Here is a 20,435-nt window from a genome sequence, read left to right as displayed (position 1 = left end):
GCTTTTTTCTGATTACCATTTGCCTGAAATATGGACGACCATCCTTTCACCCTGAGTCTGTATTTGTCTTTTAGGTTAAGATGTGACTCTTGTATGCAACAGATATCTGGCCTGAGTTTTTGTATCCAGTCAGCTAACCTATGCCTCTTTAGAGGACAGTTTAAGCTATTCACATTAATGGAGAATATTGATAAGTCTGGTGAAGTTTTGGGTATCGAGTTTTTCAAAAGTCCAGTGGTCATTTTTGATCCTTTCGCCAGTGTGGAAATTGGAGTTTGATCCGAAGTTTCTGAGTGAGATTACTTTTGTGGTATAGGATTGGGTTGGTCATTATGGAGGATAGGTCTGAGAATATCCTGAAGAGCTGGTTTGGTTATGGCAAATTTCTTCAACATCTGAATGTCATTAAAGTATTTAATTTCTCCATCATAAATGAAACTCAGTTTAGCTGGATACAAGCTCCGGGGTTGAAAGTTATTTTGCTTTAGGAGATTAAAAGTCGGTGACCACCCTCTTCTGGCTTGAAAAGTTTCAGCAGAGAGATCTGCAGTCATTCTAATATTCTTCCCTTTGAAGGTAATGGTTTTCTTTCTCCTTGCAGCTTTGAGGATTTTCTCCTTCATATTAACTTTAGTGAAGTTAATTATGATATGCCTTGGGGATGTCTTATTGGGGTTGAGTCGTGCTGGGGTTCTGAAGCTGTCCGCTATCTGAATTTCAGATCTCTAGGCATGTCTGGAAAATTCTCTTTCATAATTTCATGCAGAAGGGCCTCTGTGCCCAGCGAGGCCACTTCATCTGTTTCTGGAACTCCTATGATTCGGATATTCGCCTTCTTCAAATTATCCCAGAGCTCTCTGAGTGAGTGATCCATTTTTGCTCTCCATTTCTCTTCCTCTTTGAGAGTTTGGGAACATTCAAAGGCTTTATCTTCTATGTCAGAAATCCTTTCTTCTGCTTGCTCCATTCTGTTACTGAGGGATTCTACTGTATTTTTCATATCTTTGAGGGCTGCAAATTCTTGCTTCAGTGTGTCTAAGTCTTTGGTGGTTTTGTCTTTAAATTCATTAAATTCTCGAGACAACTTTTGAATTTCTCCTTGAATTCCTAATTCCACTTTGTTAATCTTGTCTGCAATCCAAATTCTGAATTCGATTTCTGACATCTCAGCCAGTTGTTTATGAATGGGATCTTCAATTGGATCTGCCATATCTTTCCTTGTGGGGGTTGATCTATTCTGGTTATTCATGGTACCAGAGTTTTCCCGCTGATTCCGCCCCATGGTTGTTTTACTCCCTCTGATTTTTTCCCCTGGGGCTTCGTCGAGGGCCCGTACAGTGTTGTGGCCTGAGAAACTGGGGCCCTGTCTGGTGTGGTGGGGCTAAATGGTTCTGCCTTGTTTTCAGCTGGTTTCTGTTCCACCTAGTGAAACAGATACTTTGGATTGAAGTCTCAGCTGTGGAGAAATATCAGCAATTAAGTCACCCCGCCCCCCACCGGCAAACAATTGGAAAAGAAAAATCAAACCTTCCTACCACCGTGCACCTAGGGAACCACCTGATTTGTCCTCAGGTGATTGGTTCAGTTCAAAAATGTCCAAATCAATTGTCTCAGTCTGTACCTGTCTCGGGTGAGAGAGTTTAAGAGGTCTCTGGGAACTGGATCACAGGGGTCTGGTGACTACTCTGGTGTGGCTTGCTCCAGTGCTGCGTGGAGTCAGGAGAAGCCACCCAGCCTATAAATCAGTCTGGGAAGGTTGCTGCCTCCTTCCCCACCTTGAACCACTTCACACCCAGTCACTGATAGCCCTGCAGTTGGCTGACCCAGTTGCCTGTAGTGAATCGGTACTCCAGGAGTTTGTACCTGCCTGAATCACAAGGAAGTCTGCCAGACCACTGCGCTCTACCTCTCTCCAGCAGGAGGAGGTGAGGCCTGACAACCTCGGGCACTAGATGAAGGTTGAGGGGTTTTCACTCAGGTCCAGTCTCACCCCTGATTAATGTTACTGACAGAACAGAACAGAACAACTCTGCGTTTCCCCTGCAGAAGAGAAGCTGAATTGAGTTCCAAATCAGCTTGTCTTTGCTCTTGTATTGTCTATAGGCTGACAATCCCCTGAGGGCCAGGTGTGTCTTAGGTTTATTAAAGCGGACCTCTGGGTCAGCCCCGCCCTGGGAGTTTCCCTGGTTTGCAAGTTTATGTTGCCTCAGGCAAACTCAGAGTCTCTGGTTGCCCAGGGAGACAGGGGGTGTGGCTTCAGAATATTCTGTAGTGAGCCATATTGCTAGCAAAAGAGGGCTACTGCCTTATGGCTCAGGCAACCGTTGCTCCGGTGTAGCTCCCCTCTGGCCTACCGTCCTCTCTCCGCTCCGCACCCCAGAGTCTGCACCGACAGGCTGCAGCCCAGCACTGTCTACACCCCTCGAGCAATTGCCCAAGAGTCTGGACCCCTGGGGGACAGGCCTCCAGACCTTGGAGCGAGAGCAGAGGGGAGCGCGGGGAGCGCCGGAAGCCTGGGGTTGCGGGCAGAGAACACACACACAGCTTTACACAGTTTTATGCCTGGCCATATTGTCACCAAAAGACGGCTGTCGCACTGTGCCTCAGGGAACTGCCACTCTGGTGCAGTCCCCTCTCCGCCGACCGACCGGGACTGGCCTCCAGACCTCAGTGTGAGCGAAGGAGAGCGCTGGGAGCTCAGAATTCCAGGTAGAGACCATATACAGTTTATACATTTTATGCCTGGCAGGAGGACGCCGTGGCACCCCAGTAGGGGAAGTAGGTCCAGTTTTTAGAGGGTCTCTCCCGTGGAGTGTAGTGGGAGGACCTTTGAACTCTGCCCGGTTGTTTGTGGGGCACTCTGAGCCATTCTCATGGGGGAGGGGACTCCCGTCCGCTTGGTGATGGATTTTGTACCTTTTGTTTGTATCCTTGTGGTCGCAGCTCGCCTCAGTGGGGTTGACGTGTGTTCTACAACCTTCTCTCTTAGTGCAGCTCTAATCCACCAGGTTACTTGCTGAATTTTTGTCCTTTAACTCTCCTTCTGAACGGGAGCCTCTGTGGAAAGCTGGCTTCAGTCAGCCATCTTGTCTCCTCCCCCCAGTATTTTTATCTTTCAAGGGAGCTAACAAGGACTATGTCCTGTCTGTATTCTAGATTACAAAATACCTTATTTTTTCTTTCTTGTAGAATGAAGAGTTAAAGCAAAACCAGAACAGGAAATTTCTGTTTCTCGAAAGTCTCTTGGCCACTAACAATACTTTTTACAGAAACATGGTGCAGCTGGTGGTCTACTTTGTCAATTGTCACTTTAGAAAACATCCCAGAAATTGTGATTAGCAACCCAACTCCTAGATACCATGTGAAAACAGCATGTCTGCTGTTAAGCCAGCCTTCTAGGCTACCTGCTGACCTATTTTATGGTTAACAATCAAAATGGTCTTATCTGACTCACCATATGACAGGGGAAAAGTTCTTTGAATATCCAGTTTCGGATTCAAGAGATTGTAACAGTTAACTTCCCCTTCAAATCAATGGAAAGAACGTTAGTGCAGGTCATGCTAAAAATCTAGCATTTAAAAAAAAATTAAAAAATAATCTAGCATTTTAAAATGTTTTCTGCATTTCAGAAGTGAATACATTCACTCAGGTTTTCTCTGGGCTCTTTCCAGGTCCCAAATACTCAGGACAACTTATTGAGTTAAAGAGGCAGAGAAGAGGAAAAGGGGTAGAAAGTAAGACGAAGATTGCCCCTGTGGCAGCATAATCCCTGGATATTGTGGCAATAGTTAAATGAATGGAATTTGCTACCCCCTTGACATGACATGTAATTGCTTGCTTCTCAAATTCTTCTTAAATGAAAAAGTTCCACAGTCTAGGGGAAAGAATTTAATAGCAACTAATCAATGTCCTAACATATTCACTTAGAAGAGGGCAAATAAATGAAAGTGACTTAAGAACTTCACAGGTTTTTCCAATCACACAGCTAAAGACACTATGACAATCCTACACTTCTGTCAAACAGAAATATATGGCAAAATGGGAGTCATCAGGCAAGTGAAGGGATGTGTTGTAGATTGCTTAGATTACACTTAATAGCAGAGAGCACTTGGTACATTGAGACCAATGCTGGATCATTAATAGCAGGTCCACCTTTGGGTTATCATTTTTAAGTTTCTTCTGTGAGACTGTGATCATTTGAGAGATCAGATTAAGAGTAGTATTGTCAGTGTTTCTCAGGTGATGAATCTAATGCCACTCCAAGGAATAGCCATTCCCTTTACTGGGATGGAACTAAACTGTTGTTTTTCAACGTGCAGGGCTCAGTGAAGGAGACACAGACTTACCTGTGTCACCAGAGGTGACAACAAGAGGAGCACAGCAGTTACCCTGTGTTCCTAATGTCTGGCCTCTCCTCCCGCTTTCCTAGGAACAGGATTCAGTGGTGTGTGGGTACATCGTTATAAACAAGGCCTAAGGAAGCAGCGGCTTCCACATTTTCATGCAGGTTTATGGTAACACTGTCCTTTGTGATCTGCCTGGCAGGGAAACCTTTCAAGATAGAAGTGGGCCCAGGCTGAGTTCCACGTGCTGGGTGAGCCAGATGACTTCTGTGCCCTGGTCACTTTCTTCAATGGGGCAAATGGGAGCTGCTAGGTTTTTAAAATCATGCTTCATCTTAAAGCACACGATCACTTCGCCCTCCTCATGTCGTGGGGTAACTTTGATGAAAATACCCACTTTGTTGGCTTCTCTGAAGGCTATAATGTCAGGATCGTCCTGAAAACCTTGGGGTTCTGCAGCTACATCCTTGCCAGCTAAAACCAGCTCATTGGGAGGCACCACCACCTTAGCATTGACATGATCAGGGTCTCCCTCCTCACACTCCATCAGAGTCACATGGGTGAGATTCTCCACTGGATTTGTAAGAGTCAGGAGGACCTGGCTCTCCTTCATGTAGCAAAGGTTGGGAATTGACATGATTCTCGCTTCTGGAATATAATTGACAGCAACCAGCTGGATTTTGAATTTGATAGATGTTGGATTAAATTCCGGCTTGCTCAAATTATGTTCACATTTCCAGCAACGTAGAGACCGTTTGATCAGAAGATGTTTGTGGCAAGGATAGAGCTGTGAAGCACAGATTGGCTGGAAGTCAGGCTGCAAGAGACGCTGCAGAAGGGTGGTCACCTCTGTTAGGTTTACTGGTCTTGTATAATAGTCTTCAGGTAGAGGTTCTTCATCTACAGCCTGAGCTGGCTCAATCTTTATCTCTTTCTGGTCTTCTCCTTCTTTAAGGGAAGGTCTGGCAAGGATACTGATAGATGTACCAGCTCGTGGTCACTGAAGCCTGGTTCCAAGACCATATTTGTCTGAAAAAGCCAGAGGCCTACAGTTTCCACGCCGTGCCAGTGTCTTGCGGTCTCGCTCAACTTTCTCTTTCTGAGGAAGCTGCTGGTAATATTCAATCAATTTGTTCATCTGTTGGTTGTGAGGATTTTCAGGTTCCTGCCAACCACCACTAGCAACAGATTTGTCTGCCATGCCCACATCTCTAGACGTCCAGCGACAAAATCCACAGGCCAGGTAATAGGCTTTCTTCATGGTGGTCTTGGCTGGGTCATCTAGAAGCTGTGTGGAGATACTTGTTGCCTGGGTGGAGAGGGTATGCATACAGCCGGGACAGTCAAAGCAGTTGGCACATCTATTTTTTTTTAAGTTTGGCTTCAGCCGATGGCATATTTTCTAAGCAACTGGGACAATATTGAGAGTCCACCTCGTGAGACACACTTTCCAGCGACCGCAGCTCGCTACAATAGCGGCAGAAGTAGAGCTGGGAGAGCAGGACCCGAACCTTTTTTTCTCCCTGGACCAGGTAGAAAACCCTCTCCAACTGCAGCAAAGACACCATCTTGGAGAGGGAGGAGCCAATGACCTCAATCTTTTTTATCTTACGGCACACTTGAACCTATAGTTAAACTTATGTTGATCAGGCTGGGTGTGGTGGCTCACACTTGTAATTCTAGCACTATGAGAGGCCAAAATAGGTGGATTGCTTAAGTTCAGGAGTTCGAGACCAGCCTGAGCAAAGCAGCACCCTGTCTCTACTAAAAATAGAAAAATTAGCCAGGCATTGTGGCAGGCACCTGTAGTACCAGCTACTCAAGAGGCGGAGACAGGAGGACCTCTTGAGCCTAGGACTTTGAGGTTGCTGTGAGCTATGACACTACAGCACTCTACCCAGGGCGACTGAGTGAGACTCTGTCTCAAAAATAAATAAATAAAATAAATTATGTTGATTAAAAAAAGAGTAAAAAAATTTCATGCCAAACTTAAAATCCTCTCATGGTACACTCACTGCCCTCCTGTCTCCCCTGCTGAGTATGTGATCTCTGGTTTATACAGAGAATGGGTGAATAGAAGAATGACATGGAAAAAGGAAAATAAAAGTGTCTTCTGCTTCTCAGCATGTGTATTTCGAGTACAAAAACAGTTCCTCCTGCTGGCTGGAATAGCCAGGTGAGTCGGCGCAAATTGGTGCTTCCTTACAAACAAGACACTGGGGACGTCAGTGTGGTGCAGCTACACAGACACATCCAGGTCACACTGAGAAAAAGGAAGGATTGAATGTCCCCAGGAACACCTGGAGGGACAACGCAGTCCCTGGAACATGGAGGAAGCCACACGGCTGACTGGGGGCCCAGAAGGTTCCCTGGGGAAGGTGGTGAAATTTGAGATGGGCCTAAAAGGATAAGGAGATGCTCAACAGGCAGAGATTGGAGAGGTGAGACCAAGCAGAGGAGACCCAAGGGCAAAAGGGAAGGGGAGGTAAGAAGTTAGGGGTGCAGAAGGAGGAAGGAGGGGGAGTGGGGCCTCGGACGGGAGTGGCAAAGGCCATCTGCTCTTCTCCCACAAATGCTCTCTGACCCACTGTGCTGTGCGCCTTATCTTGGGGCCTGCCCACCCCTCCCCCAGCCTTCCTCAGCAGTTCAAGCCACCAGGTCCCAGCTCCACCCCCTCCTCCAGCCCCCTAACTGTCCCCCAAGTCCACCCTGCCCATCCTAACTGCTGAACCTCTGTTCCAGCTCTTTCTTGCATCTGGAAAGCCTCTTTGCCTCTTTTTCATCCAGCTCTAGCCCCTTCTCCCAGGGGTCTCCCCTGACACCACAGCCCTGAACCTAAGGCACTGTGGCATCACAGAAAGAATCAGACTTGAAAGTTGCAGAGCTGTGAGCTCAGATCCAGCCCTGCTGCATGGTCTTGGATTACTACCTTCTCTTATCAGTAGCTAATATGTGTTGGCCACATGTTTGCCAAGTACCACGAGTTGCCTCATTTAACTTAACCACAAACTAACAAGTTATCGTTAGTTTTTGTTCCCACTTTACCACTGAGGAAATTGGCCTCAGAGAGGTTAAGTAACTGGCCTATGAGTATTTATGAGGCACCTCCTATTGGCAAGACAAAGGCAAACATGCTCTAAAGAAGGTTACAGCTGGAGCCTAAGGAGGAGGACAAACTCTCTGCTGGGGGACTGGGGCACAGATGATATAATCGCACTGCCAGCTGCCCCCTGTACCCTGTGGAGTGCACAGCTAGTGCCTGTCATACCTCCTTTCTCCACAGCCCAGGACCTGGTTTCCCATGTGGGTCAAACTCTGTCACTGACATGCTGGATGGCCTTGGGCTGGTCACCACCTCTCTGAGCCTCAGTTTTCTCATCTATAACGTGAGACAGTAATAGCCACTCCTTAGGGATACTCTGGGAATTAAATGAGATTGCGGGTGGCAATTTCAGGCACACAGAAGGTGCTCAGTAGAAGGCCAATCCCCGTGTTCCCCACTTGCACCCGCATCTGGGACCTTTGCCATTCAGCAGGCTCATCATCTCCCTGAGCCTTGACCAAACCATGGTGGGAACACAGTAATCCCTCCGATGGCCTCCAGGCGGCAGGAAAGCTCCATCTAGAGCAGGGAAGGGCTGCCGCGGGTGCTAGCACCAGGTAGACAAACCTCTAGCCCCATTCCACCCCTAACCCACCTGCCTCTGCCACTTGCACTGCTGCCCTCCACCAGCAAGTCCAGCCCTCTCTGAGGGGTAGGAGCGCAGCCCTTCCGCACCCGTGCCAGGGAGGCCTGGCTTACTTCACTGCCCATTCATACCAGTGGGGGAGCTGTTGCAGGCTGGTCAGGGTCTGAGCAAGACGCCTGCATTCTGGGATCTGAACTATACCTGCATGATGAGGATGACTTCCCACCTCACTGGGCTTGTGGGGACCGAGACGCTGGACTGTATGAAATTATACACCTTCGTTATTAGCACCCGGTCAGCGTCTCTCCTGCCCTTCCTGCATGGCGTGCCGGCAGGAATAGCTACCTAAGACTAGGATCGGATCCCGGCTTAGCCCCCACTGGCTGTGTGGCTTCAGGCAGGTCACTTCACCTCTCTCAGCCTGTTATCTCACCTGTAAAATGGGAATAATCTCTACCTAAGCTGTTATCAGGCGTGGATAAAGTTATACATATCAAGTACTTGGTAGATAGTAGAAACAAAACACAAAAGTAGTACCAGCCGGTATTACCAAAAGTATTATTCTGATCAAGAAATGACTACTCACCCTTCAAAGCAGCCCATGTCCTTCCACCTAGCCTTCCTTGGTCTCCCCAGTCAGTCATGGCTTCCTTCTCTGGACTCCCAAAGCTCTGGGCCCCTGGAGCCCCTTCTGGAACAGGCCTTTCACTTATTCAGCAAATATGTATTTGGTGCCTTACACAAGCATAGTGCTGCTAAGTGCAGGACACAGGGCAATGAAGACACGATCCCTGTTTTCATGGGGCTTCCATTCCAGCAGGGGAAACAGAACATGTGGATAGCAAGTGGGGGACTGTGTAGTGCTAAGGAGCGGTAAGGGAGAAAACATGGCGGGAGAAGTGCTGATTATGTTGAGTGGTCAGGGAAGGCTTCTCTCAGCAGATGAAATTTGAGCTGAGTCCTAAATGACAAAAAGCAGCCCTGCAAAGGTCTACAACTGCTTGCTGGCAGAAAGGACAGCAAAGGCCCTGACACAGGGAAACAGCCACGGCATGTCTGCAACACAACAATCCAGGTGACTGATATGATACACAGTGAGTCCTGGGCACACTTGTCACTGTCCCTAAGTCTCTACCTCAGCATGAAGCCCCTTAAGAGTGGTGGAGATCTAAATTATTGAATCCAGACCTGGCACTGGGACTCCGAAGTTTTGCTAAAACTCCACTGTGGTAAGAACAGGAGTGAATCACCTGTGCCTTCTGCAGCACAAGTCTCAGCGGAGTCTTCTGGACTGCCTGGCCAAGTGAGGTGTCCCTCCCTGGACCAGTATCTCCAGGGCAGAGGTGTCCGGAGAGGAAAGCTAGAGAGATGCCCAGAGAGAAGATCTCTCAGAATCCCCTGCCTAAGGTCAGACAGTAGAGATGGGGCTCGAACCCAGTTTTCTCTACTCCCTGGCACTGCTTTCCTGTGCTGTGCACCTCTTCCACAGAGGCATGGTGTCAGGAGCCCTAAGGTCCATGAGAGGAATCCGACCTGCTGACTGTAGCAACAAGGACTGCAGTGGGTTCCTCCTCCCTGCTACCAACCCAACACACAAGATCCCCACCGCTCCTTCCTTCCAAAGTGAGGCCCAAAGCCAGGCAACCCACTCCATGTGTGCCTGAGTTTGTAACTGGTGGCCCTAGATGTGGGATGAGGTCAGTTGGCAATGAAAGGCTAGGGGGCTGAATTCTGGGGCCCTGCACAGTATGACAGAGAGCCCCTGGGCTCCAGGGTCGGTCCTGTCATACAGGCCCTGCAGTCACCTCTCCAGCGCTACCAGTGTCAGCATAGAGAAGGCTTGCCATGTGACACTGCCTGCACTGTGATCTGCCACCATTCCAGAACCTGGCAGGGGCTGTCAGTAGCAAACCCAGCTTAACAAGATACCTCGTACGTACCCTGTGAGGAATCACACGTAAATCTCCTGATCCAATCTTCTTCCGTGCCCCAACAAAATTTCATTGGAAAAATTTTATTGAAAAAAATTGTACAAATAAGTTCTCAATTTGACAGCAACAAAGGCTCATGTTCCCCCTTCCCTCCCCATCTCTGAAAAACTAAAAAAGGAGAAAACAAAATAATGAGAAGTCCCCCCATGATGATGTCTGATGCAATGCTTCTTGACCAGAGTCTGCCCAAGAGCCCCTCCTGTGAGCTCTTTCCCAATCCCTCTCACTGGGCCCAGAGTCACTCTGGGGTATCCTGTCCCAGGGCTGCAGCACCTAGATTTGTAGTTGAGGGAAGTTGTAAGAGGCTGGGGTAGAGCCAAAGAGGAGGCAGTGGTGGTAGTGTCAGGAGAGGCCGGGCTGAACCCCCAGCTCAGCCTCTCACAGATGAGAAGGCACTTGGCTATAAATACGAACACTGATTGAGGCAGGCTTCGTCTAGGGCTTTGCAGGCAGGCAGGATGACTACCGCCCAGTTCCCACAGGATGTGGGATCTCCAGGCTCCGCATCACGATATCTGGGGGCTGTGTTCAAGTGGAGTGAATTCTAGCTAGGAAGGTCTGCTCACATACACGGGAACCCTGGTCTGATTTTCCACCCCTACCCCATGGAGTATCCAAGACTGGTACCTCAACTGTCCCCCCAATAGCACCCATGATGTCTCAGGAGCCTTCGGCTGCCTCTTCCCATCCCATGCCCAGCCAGAGGCCCTACAACTCGTCTCGCATCTTGTCACCCTTGGGCCGGACCAGGCGCCCAATAAACAGCAGGGAGCCACTCTGGGTGTCTCGCACCAAGAAGATGAAGGGGTGGTCAGCGTAGAACAGCTTGGGGCTGCGCAGCTCCTCACGCCCATAGATGTCCTGGTCGAAGGGGTTGCCCTCTGTGTCCCACTCGAAGGCAGTGGCATGGAACACGCTGGCCAGGTACAGGTCCTTCTTCCCCGACATTCTCGACAAGTCTGCCTTGTTCTTATCGATGGCCTCAGTCAGGCCCAGCCCAGCCAGGTGTTTCTGGGGGAGCAGGTTGGTGCCAGGTGAGGCCTTAGTATACTAGGCTCCTGTACCTCACTCTTTACCTACCCCAGCCTGACAGCTCCTCAGGGAAGAGATAAGCCCACCTAGATCCCTTTCTGTGTGTCAGGCATGGTGCCGGGCACTTCAATTCTCACTGCAACCCCGCAAGGGCTTCTAATGGCCCCTGCACAGATGAGAAAACTGAGACTCAGAAAAACAAGTCAGAATTTATCTCCAGCACTGCCTAACAATCTTGCTTCTCAAAGTGTGGTTCATGGTCAGGCAGCATCAGTGTCACCTGGGAGCTTATCTGACCCCAGGCCAGAAGCTCAGACCTGTTCAATCAGAAATTCTGGTGGTGAGCCCAGAGCCTTTGTAACAAACTCCCTGGGTGATTCTTAGCACACTCAAGTTTCAGAAGAACTGATCTAAGGACAGCTATGTACGTCTGCATAGATCACAGGCTTAAAAACCTTCCCAACATGATATGATAATGCCTGGGGTTTACTTCAAAACAATCTGTTGCAGGGAGGAACAGGTCTAGATAAATCACCACTAGCCATGAATTGATGATGCCTGAAGCCGGGTGATGGATACTTAAGGGTTCATTACACCGAGCTCTCTATTTTTAGTAGAAAGAGGAGCCAAAAAAATGTACACACATTTTAAGAAAGGAAAAAACTGTATTAAAATTGTAATATTCAATATATATACAGATAACATTTGTAATCTTGTGTATTGTATCTTGTATCTTTTATAATTGCATAAGTCAAATGTGACTTCAGTATCATAATTTTAATAGTTTTTTTTTTCTTTCTTAAAATTTGCATGCATTTTTGGTACCCTTTGTATATTTACGATGTTCCATAGTAAAAAGTTAACCCCCCACACACCCCATTTCTGTGGCTCTGCACACCTCTCAGAAGCTACTCACAAGCTCTTTAATATGTGACCTGTGTCTGCACCACTACCTCCAGCCACAACCCTTTGCACGCCCCACTCTGCTCTCCAGACAGCCTCCCTGAACATCTTGCATCCTAGACAGCTACCCTCTCTCCCATTAGGATTCTTTAGACACCACTTCCTCCAGGAAGCCTTCCTTAGCCCACAAGATGAATGGTGCCTCCTATGAGTCTCAGGTCTGGTCCTGTCTGTCTCTCCCAACTGGCTTAAAGCTCCCTGAAGGCAAGGCCCAGGGGCAGGGCTCTCCATGGCTGTCATGGCAGCAGAGATATCACTGGAGGACCACTAGCTGAGTGACCAGCAGCAGCCTTCAGGTCCTAGACTTCTGCAGGACAGGGGCTATCTCCCCAGCTGAGCAAGCACTTGGCCTGGGGGCCTGGGGCTCAGACGGTCCTGGCACAGGCATTCTAGTAGGCACAGTTACTCTAGTCTCAATGGCCTTGCACAAACCATCCACTTCCAATTTCCCGGCTCAATCTAGCCCATGGACTAGCTGGTAGTGACTCTACAAAGGGTTCCAGACATGGGAAACAAGGGGAGAAGGGAGAATGGGCTGGAGAAGGCATGGGACCAGGCCCAGGAGGGAGACAGGGATGGCTCTTTCCAGAAACTCACCGTATCTCTAATATAGGTGTGTACAAGCTCCACTTGTCTCTGGTTTGGAGCCCATTTCATTTTAAACTTTCTCTCTTTAAGGTCTCTGGCAGTGAGTCTGAATTGATTCTATGAGTGAGAAGCCCGCCAAGGAACCATTTCTGGCATCTGAGATTAAGAATGAAAAAAAGTTTCCTTGGGTGGCACTTGTGGCTCAGTCCCCACATACCAAGGGTGGCAGGTTCTAACCTGGCTCAGGTCAAACTGTAACAAAAAAAATAGCCAGGCATTGTGGCGGGAACCTTTAGTCCCAGCTACTCAGGAGGCTGAGGCAAGAGAATTGCCTAAGACCAAGAGTTGGAGGTTGCTGTGAGCTGTGACGCCACAGCACTCTACCAAGGGCGACAAAGTGAAACTGTCTCTAAAAGAAAAAAAAAAAGAAAAGTTTCCTCGTTTGAGTAGGTCACAAATCCCTCTCTCCTATTTGACAAAAAAAAAAAAAAAAAAGACCACTGAATTTCCATCTTGAGGTCTAATTGCAGCCTACCATTCACAAGCCAAAGGGACCTTGGGAAGTCACTGCTTCTCTCCAAGCCTCTACCTAGTAAGCCTCTACCCAGTACCCAGGGTAGTCCTGAGCATGTGTGTTAAGTTCCTGGCCATCCTAGGTGATCTTACTAGTCTTATTGTGTATGGTGATTAATCCAGCTCAAACAATCTATAACTAGGGGTACTTCACACTTCAGCAGCATGGTGTGCTAGTGCAGGAAGGCCAAATGACCAGCTGCGTGACTTTGGATAGGCTAGTTAACCTTTGTGAGCCTCAGTTTCCTCATCTGTAAAATAAAGTTAATAGTCCTGCCTAAGAAAGTTGTCTTGAGCATAGCATTAAGAGAGTAAAATATATATAAAGTACTTAGAAAAATGCCTGAACCACGGCAAGTGATCCTGAGCTGCTGGTATCATCATCTTCCCAAGAGCAAGCCCCCACCTCCTCTCTCAGCACTTCCTGGACAGCCAGGGATCTCAGGACAGACCTGAACTGGTGAATGGGTGTCCCAGGAACCTCCCCTCCTCCAAGCCCTGCAGGCATCCAAGTTGGGCCATCCTTACCTGCAGATCGTGGGTCACCTCCACCACACCCTTGGGCAGTGAGATGGCAACAGCCTTCTTCTGCATCTTCCCCATCCAGACCTTCAGCTGCTCTTTGGTCAGTAGCTTTTCAAGGCGCTCGAGGGGCTCCACATGGTGAGGCATGATGATGATGAGACTGGAGAGCTTGTGGGCCAGGGGCATCTCCACCATTTGCAGCTTTTCCTTCTCGTCATCATAGTAGTTGTAGAGGCCTGGGAAAAGAGCAGAGAGGATGCTGGGCAGGCTGTGGGGTGGGGCCAACAGGCCCTCAGCACTCTCAGACCCCTGCCTGGAGCCCCTGTTTGCAAGGCACCCACCTACCTGTCCTGTGCATCATCATGACACCCACAGTATAGGAACGAGTCACCATGAAGCCACGGTTGTCCACCATCTTGTGGTGGAATCGCTCATCCCAGTGTGCTGTGGTGGGGGCGGAACACAGAGTCAGAGACACACGGCCCCCAAACACAATCACCACCCATATCCACTCCAACTGCACAGACCAGATTTATCCCTGTCATAGGCCTTTGTTCCGTTCTTTGGGGCCTAGCTGCAGCTCACCTTCACCCAGCCCACAGAGTACATGACACCTACTCCGGGGTGAGGGGGCCTTGGCCCAAGGCATGCTGTCTGAGGATGTGCTATCTGGCTGCTCCCACATAACAGAGAATTAATTCAACTCTCAGCTCAGCCACCTCCATGTCCACCTCCTGCCCTGGCACCTGTCAGGTATTTGGGAAAAGTGCTGAGCTGGGCTTTCTATCCCACACAACTGAGGGGGCCTGTGCCCTGGCAGAGAGTGTCCCATGACCACCCTTCATTCTTGTCTGCAAGTTCTGTCTCTGTAGCCAGAAAATAACCAAAACACTCAAGGTGTGACAGTGGCCTAAACCCTGCCCCTAGTCACAACCAGACTTGTGTTCCATCCAGGCCTGACTACTCTCCTAGCTTGATCTCATCCTCACAGCAAATTGTGAGAACAGCATTATCTACGGAAGTCCTCACAAATACTTATTAGCCCTCCATCTAATCTTCAATCCCATACAGATGCACCTGGCCTGAGGCCCGGCTCTATCACCTCCTAGCTGAGCCTCCGTTTCCTCACCTATGAAATGAAGGCAACACTACCTGACCCCAAGGTAAGGACAAGGGACCTTTCTCCAGTTCACTACTGAGGCAGAATTGATGATTAAGTGTTATTCATTCCAAAGCATACAAGGAATAGTACTTGATTGATGAAACTTGGTAGGAGCACCTTCTCTCAAGTCTCTGGGGGCCTGGGGGGCCCTGTCCCATTTTTAAAAACACATAGCTAGCTATGCCTCTCTGAACCTGGTTTCTACAGGTAAAGAGCAGTCCTGCCTCCGCAGGTTGTTACAAGCATAAAGAAGCAGAGAAGAGCTGAGCACAAGGAATGCTGTCCGGACTCCTGTAGGGGACCCCTGGGAGGAGGAGCTACAGTGTGCGAGCCACACCCCCAACTCACGTTTGAAAAACATGGCGTTGACGAGCAGGGCGCCGTCGGTGCGCTCCACGTCCTTGGTGACCTCGGGCAGCTTGCCGTCGGTGGTCTGCGCGGCCCACTCGTTGATGGACTGCAGCGCGCTGCGCTTGTCGCGGAAGTTGATCTTGGAGTGCTCGCAGTTGTAGTGCTGCTTGCTGCTGCGCACGAAGTCGTCGGCGAAGCTCACGGAGCTGGGCCCGTACAGGCGGCTGCCCAGCTTCCAGGTCATGTTGCGCGCCGTGGAGTTGCTGAGCGAGCGCAGCAGCTCTCCCAGGCCCGCGTGCACCTCCTCGTCGCGCAGCTGCTCGGCGCTCAGCACTGCCTTGGCCTGCGATGCTGTGGCCGCCTTTCCACCCAGGGACACCAGCCCCAGTGAGGAGGCCACCACCACAGGAGACAGCAGGATGTTCTCCACTGCCTGGTCCTTGGCCATGGCCTGGTACAGGCTGAAGGCCAGGCCGGCGCTGCGCTCAGCCAGCGTGGTTGCTTTAGGGCTCAGCTTGTCTGCAGTGCCAGGTGGTGCCGAGTCGACAGGTTTCTTCACCTCAGCGGCCAGGGCCATGGCCAAGAGGCAGAAGGTGCTGAGGAGGGGCAGGGAGAGCATGGCTGGGAGGTGGGTTCTGCACACCAAGGTGGACCTGTGAAGGCTGCACAGAAAGGGTGGCCATGAAACCCTAGGCCCTCCTCCCCAGCTTGCGGCTGCCACCATGTCCCCTAGCATTGGGAACAAGAGAGCCCACTGTCCAAGAAGCCCAATTCTGGCTCAGGGCAGCCAGCCTCTCAGAGACCTGCTGTGACTGCCCTATCCAAAGCGGGGTTCCTAAGCAAGTCACTGCCAGTTTACCCTATTGATTTTCTGCACTGGACATCTGACACTTATATTTATTATGTATTATTTATTATTTATTCTTGCTCCTAAGTAGGTTGTGGCCTCCAGGACAGGAAGCCTAGCCAGTTTGGTTCCCTCCTATATTCCAGGTGCTTAGCCCATAGAAGGCTTCAGCTCTTCCTGAATTAAGGGAAAACAGGGCCACCTGGCCGGACTGGGGGTGCTCAGCTTACATAGAGGTCAGCCATCATCTCATGACCCTGGAGGTGATTCTCCTAGGAAAAAACCAGTAACTATGCTGAGTGTCTGCAAGAAGCCCAGGTGCCTGGGCAAAGGATGTCCTGAGACAAAGCTGTCGGCCTGCCTTACCCCCTTGCCATTCATTCTGCCCTGAGATGTTAATGAGTCACTGGTAATTTCACTCATTAAATGAAGAAGCCCAATGTTCCACTCTGCTGCCCTAAAGGTGACCTTGAGTGTGTACATTGTGTCTACCCAGCCTCAGTCTCCCTTTTCCAAATGCATTCTAGGTCACCACATCCAAGGCCTCTCTGTCTGGGCAGGAACTTGGCATGCCCACAGCCTTTAGACCAGATGGGAAATCCTCAAGCGCCTGGGACCATCCCCCACTGGGGTGGGGAATGCTCCTGACATAGCAGCAAGGACAGGATGCTAGGGAAGGGGGTGAGTCACAACTCAATAGAGCAGTGCCCTGCTCCCCCATCAATAAGGCTACCCAGATGTGTTCAGTCTTCAGGAAGCTGGAGCCATATCCGATTCAATTCTGCTCTCTCACCTAAAAGCCACTGCTCCACAGCTCATCTGTTCTACGGCTTACCCTCAGGCCCCCTTCCCAAACCCAGTAGCAGCAGCAGTAAGCCCCAAGACAACCCCCACTCCCTTTCTCTGGGGCCTCCAATCAGGAGTCTCTGTGGAGTATTTCCACACTTGCTGCCCACATCAGGTCATTTCCCCCTCTGCTCTATGCAGTAGGATGGAAGATGATGACAGGGCACAGGGAAGATCAGGAGTCCTTGTGGTAAGTGGGGGTCCCACTGCTCTGGCAAAGTCCCCCTCATACAAGACCCTCAGGATTCTGGCTACTGAGGACACTGGACTCTGGCTACATGAATGCTCAATTTCTGGTTAGAGTCTACTGCTACCACACTGAAAACCAGGCAGGTCCCCTTCCTCCCTGAGCTGCCCCCTCCTTGGGGGCCAGGGCAGTGCAAACAAGCAGCAAAGGGTCCAAGGAGGGGGAGGTGGGGAGAGGAGGAAGGGCCACTGAGTTCTACAAATATGGGGGAGGTGGGTGCACAGAGGGGCACTCAGGAGGGGTCTGAGTCTCACACTAAATTATAAGGGGAGAGGTAAATTTTAGGGCCCAGGCCACCACCCTTCCAGCCCTGATTCCTTTTCCACCAGGACTTTTCCTCACCTCCAAGGCAGAGTTACCATAGAATTTATTGTACAAAAAAGGACACTCCTGAGTGGGCACTACTAATTATTATGCCAGAACAATAGGCATATGGCCACCCTATTCAAAGACCACCTCTGATGTAGACATCTGATGCTGGAGATCAGATCGCTGCAGAGACCACCAGCATCCCCTCCCAGAGGAGGCAGCTAAAGAGCCCACTCCTAGCCCTGCCACGTGGCAGGAACCATCTTGACAGCCCCCACCCCTAGCCAGCCAGAACCTCAAAAGGCTGGGAGGGGCTTTTTGAGCAAGCTCCAAATGACTAGTTTGGAACTCCTCAGGCAGCCCCACAGGCTCAGCTCCCACTCCTGCTTCTGGTGACGTGGCAGGCAGAAGGCAAAATTATCTCTGCCTGAAGATAGATTGGGGCTTCCTCCTGGGAAGCAGGCCTGGGTTGAGGTCCCAGGAGGTGCTATGGATTTGCTAGGAGACTCTGAGAGCCTTCCTGGCCTTAGATTCCATCTCATTTGGAAGAGAGAAGCATGGCTGGGAGAAGGGCTGCTCTTTTAAACCCGGCAGCATGACCAGAGGAAGGCAAGTTACTGCAGGCATGCCAGCCTCTCGCAGCCTGGCCCATCTTGCCTCAGAGAAATGCCAGCCCTCAGGCCAAAGTTATACAAGTTACAGCGACACAAAGAAAAATACTATATCACTTAGCCAGGGCTGTGCCCACAGCTAAACAGCTTTGGGACTGGGAGGAAAGGGGAGGAGATGCTGGGGGTCCCAAACACTTGAGGGGGTCTAAAGTACCTGGAAACTGCCTCAGAGGGAGGTCAATGCCTGCCTTTTTCATTCTGAAAGAAAACAGAACAGTGAGGAGGATGGGAACCAGTGGAGGGGAGAGGTTGAAAAGTCCAGCCCCCAAAGGGCACCCTTGTCTACACTGCCCCTGGCATAGAGGACACAATCAGTCCCAAATCTACTTAGAGGTCAACCTCTTCACTATATTGAGGGAGAAACTGAGGCCAGGACAGGGCAAATGCCAGGTCTAGGGGGAGCGGAGGACAGGGGTCAGGCTTCCTAGCACAGGTCTCCTTCCTCTCAGCAGTCTCCCAGATCCCTTCCCAGTGATGTCCTGTTGCAATGTCAGTACAAAAAAAATTTTCCTGGGAATCCCAGTGACTGAGGACAAAGAGGGGTAACAAGAAGAGGGGATAAAAACATAAACCATCTGAGGATAGCAGGGTGTAGCCCCAGCTGGACTTCCAGGGAACCAAAGCCCCCAGTTCTCCCCAGGCCTCCATCCGGGCCCTGCAGCTCCAAAGGACCAGCCGGAAACGGGGGAAGAGGAGAGGCCCAGATTCAGGCTAGGCTGGAAGCCTTTTATACTCCTTCCTCCGCTCCAGCCACCTCAGGAATGTCCCTAAGCTGGGGGCAGGGAACCCAGCCTCTGGAAGTAGCCTTGACTCTGAAGTTACTCCAGGAACCAGACGGCAGTGGACAGAGCAAGGGTGGCTGAGTCGAATCCTTCTAGTCAGCTGCCCCGGCGGCAGCTACAGGCGCCGCAGACTCCTCGCTCCTGTTTTTTAGGGAGCCATGCTGCTCAGAGCTTTCCTCTGGCTGCTCCGATCCGCACTGCGAGCTGCTGGTCAGAAAGGCAGCCACTGTCGGGGGCTCCTCCCAAAGCAAGTTGGACCGCAGGAGCCACGACTGTTTCTCCTCCTTCCCTACCACCCTACCTTCGGGAGGCTCAGGTGCCCCCACCAGGCCTGCAGAGGCATCTGAGGAGGGTGGGCCATCATTCGCTGCTGCTCCGGGCCTCAACCCCAGAATTGGAGACACAGGGAACTGCAGAGCCGGCCTGTCCTCCCTCTCTCTGGGAAAGAGGCCCAGATCCCTTCCCCCTCTGTTTCCGCAGCGGGTCTGCTTACAGCTCCCTGGTCCCCCGCCCCACCGCCTCGTCTCTGCCACCACCACCCCCGCCCCATACTTCTAGGGGACCCTACACTTTTTCCGGATCATCCCACCCCCGCCCTGATCTCGCCCAAGCCCTCAGGCTCGTTCCATCACCAGCTTAGCCCTGGGTTCTCGATCCCAAGCCTTCAAAGTGCCAGGGATTCCAGTCTGCGGGTTCTGGGTTGGCCGCAACCCTTCCCAGGGGCCATCTGGCCCCCGAACACCCCTCAACTGCGTGGCTCTCCCCGGGTTGCCCCTCACCTGAGGCGGGCTGGGCTGGCGCCGGGACAGGACTCACACTCTCGAGCCGCGAACCAATTCTACTCTCCGCCCGCTCCCTCGCTCCCGGGATCTATATATGGCGGTCCCCACCCCCTCCTGCCTGTCCCGAGAAACTTCTGGAAAGTTGGAAAGGCTTCCGGAGGGCGCCCCAGCTCCGCCAGAAAAAAAAAAAAAAACCCAAAGACCTCCCCTAAACCTTCCCGGCCCCCGTCTCAGCCCCAGCCCCCTCCCTCTGCAGTGCTGTCCTGCCCCTGGGTCCTACTGCCCCCCTCATTGAGCGGTGGGGAGCAAGAGAGTCCCCAATGGGACCAGCCTGTTCTCAGAGCAGGCGAGACTCAGGGCCCTCGCGGTCCTGGAGGTGAGCAGAGGAGGATTCGGATCTTTTGAGCTGGAGGGGACACCTGGGTCCAGCTGGAGGGGACACCTGGGTCCAGCTCCCCTGGATTGGAGTCCCAGCCCCTCCCCCTGACGGGCCAGCTGCTCCTGATCGCACGTTCCTTCCGGCATCCTTCCCTGCAGGGACTCAGCCCTGAGTGGATCTATCTTTCCGTCACCCACCCAGCCCATCCCACCCCAGTTTTAGAGCTGGAACTTAAATGAGTCCTACATACACTTCAGTGTGGACCCCCTCCCTCGGTCTCAGGGGAGGTGGCTCAGACTATGGTAGGCTGGGCCACTCTCCATTCGGAATTCTTCCTAAAAGCCTCAAATTCAGA

At 51.0% G+C, this 20,435-nt stretch overlaps 1 protein-coding gene and 1 pseudogene across 3 annotated transcripts; both read right to left on the bottom strand.

Moving 5' to 3' along the window:
• Positions 1 to 4,554: 4,554 nt before the first annotated feature.
• Positions 4,555 to 5,911, bottom strand: LOC128564533 (dynactin subunit 4-like; annotated as a pseudogene).
• A 4,121-nt stretch (positions 5,912 to 10,032) lies between these two features.
• On the bottom strand, positions 10,033 to 19,909 carry SERPINH1 (serpin family H member 1). Of its 3 annotated transcripts, none has more exons than XM_053560283.1 (6): positions 19,699 to 19,909; positions 18,292 to 18,335; positions 15,215 to 15,879; positions 14,050 to 14,148; positions 13,708 to 13,940; positions 10,033 to 11,034 (listed from the first exon to the last, which is right to left on the bottom strand). In XM_053560283.1, exons 3-6 carry the CDS (start codon positions 15,834 to 15,836, stop codon positions 10,732 to 10,734), a joined length of 1,257 nt encoding a protein of 418 aa, XP_053416258.1. In that variant the 5' UTR covers positions 15,837 to 15,879; positions 18,292 to 18,335; positions 19,699 to 19,909; the 3' UTR covers positions 10,033 to 10,731. The 3 variants fall into 3 exon arrangements, with proteins under 3 accessions (XP_053416258.1, XP_053416259.1, XP_053416257.1); XM_053560284.1 differs by lacking the exon at positions 19,699 to 19,909 and adding an exon at positions 19,221 to 19,414; XM_053560282.1 differs by lacking the exon at positions 18,292 to 18,335 and having other exon boundaries at positions 19,699 to 19,888.
• Between the last annotated feature and the right edge of the window lie 526 nt (positions 19,910 to 20,435).

The sequence above is a fragment of the Nycticebus coucang genome, chromosome 14 (assembly GCF_027406575.1).
Source record: "Nycticebus coucang isolate mNycCou1 chromosome 14, mNycCou1.pri, whole genome shotgun sequence".
NCBI lineage: Eukaryota > Metazoa > Chordata > Mammalia > Primates > Lorisidae > Nycticebus > Nycticebus coucang.
The sequence above is the reverse complement of the archived record's forward strand: the minus strand, read 5'-3'. Positions and strand labels throughout refer to the sequence as shown.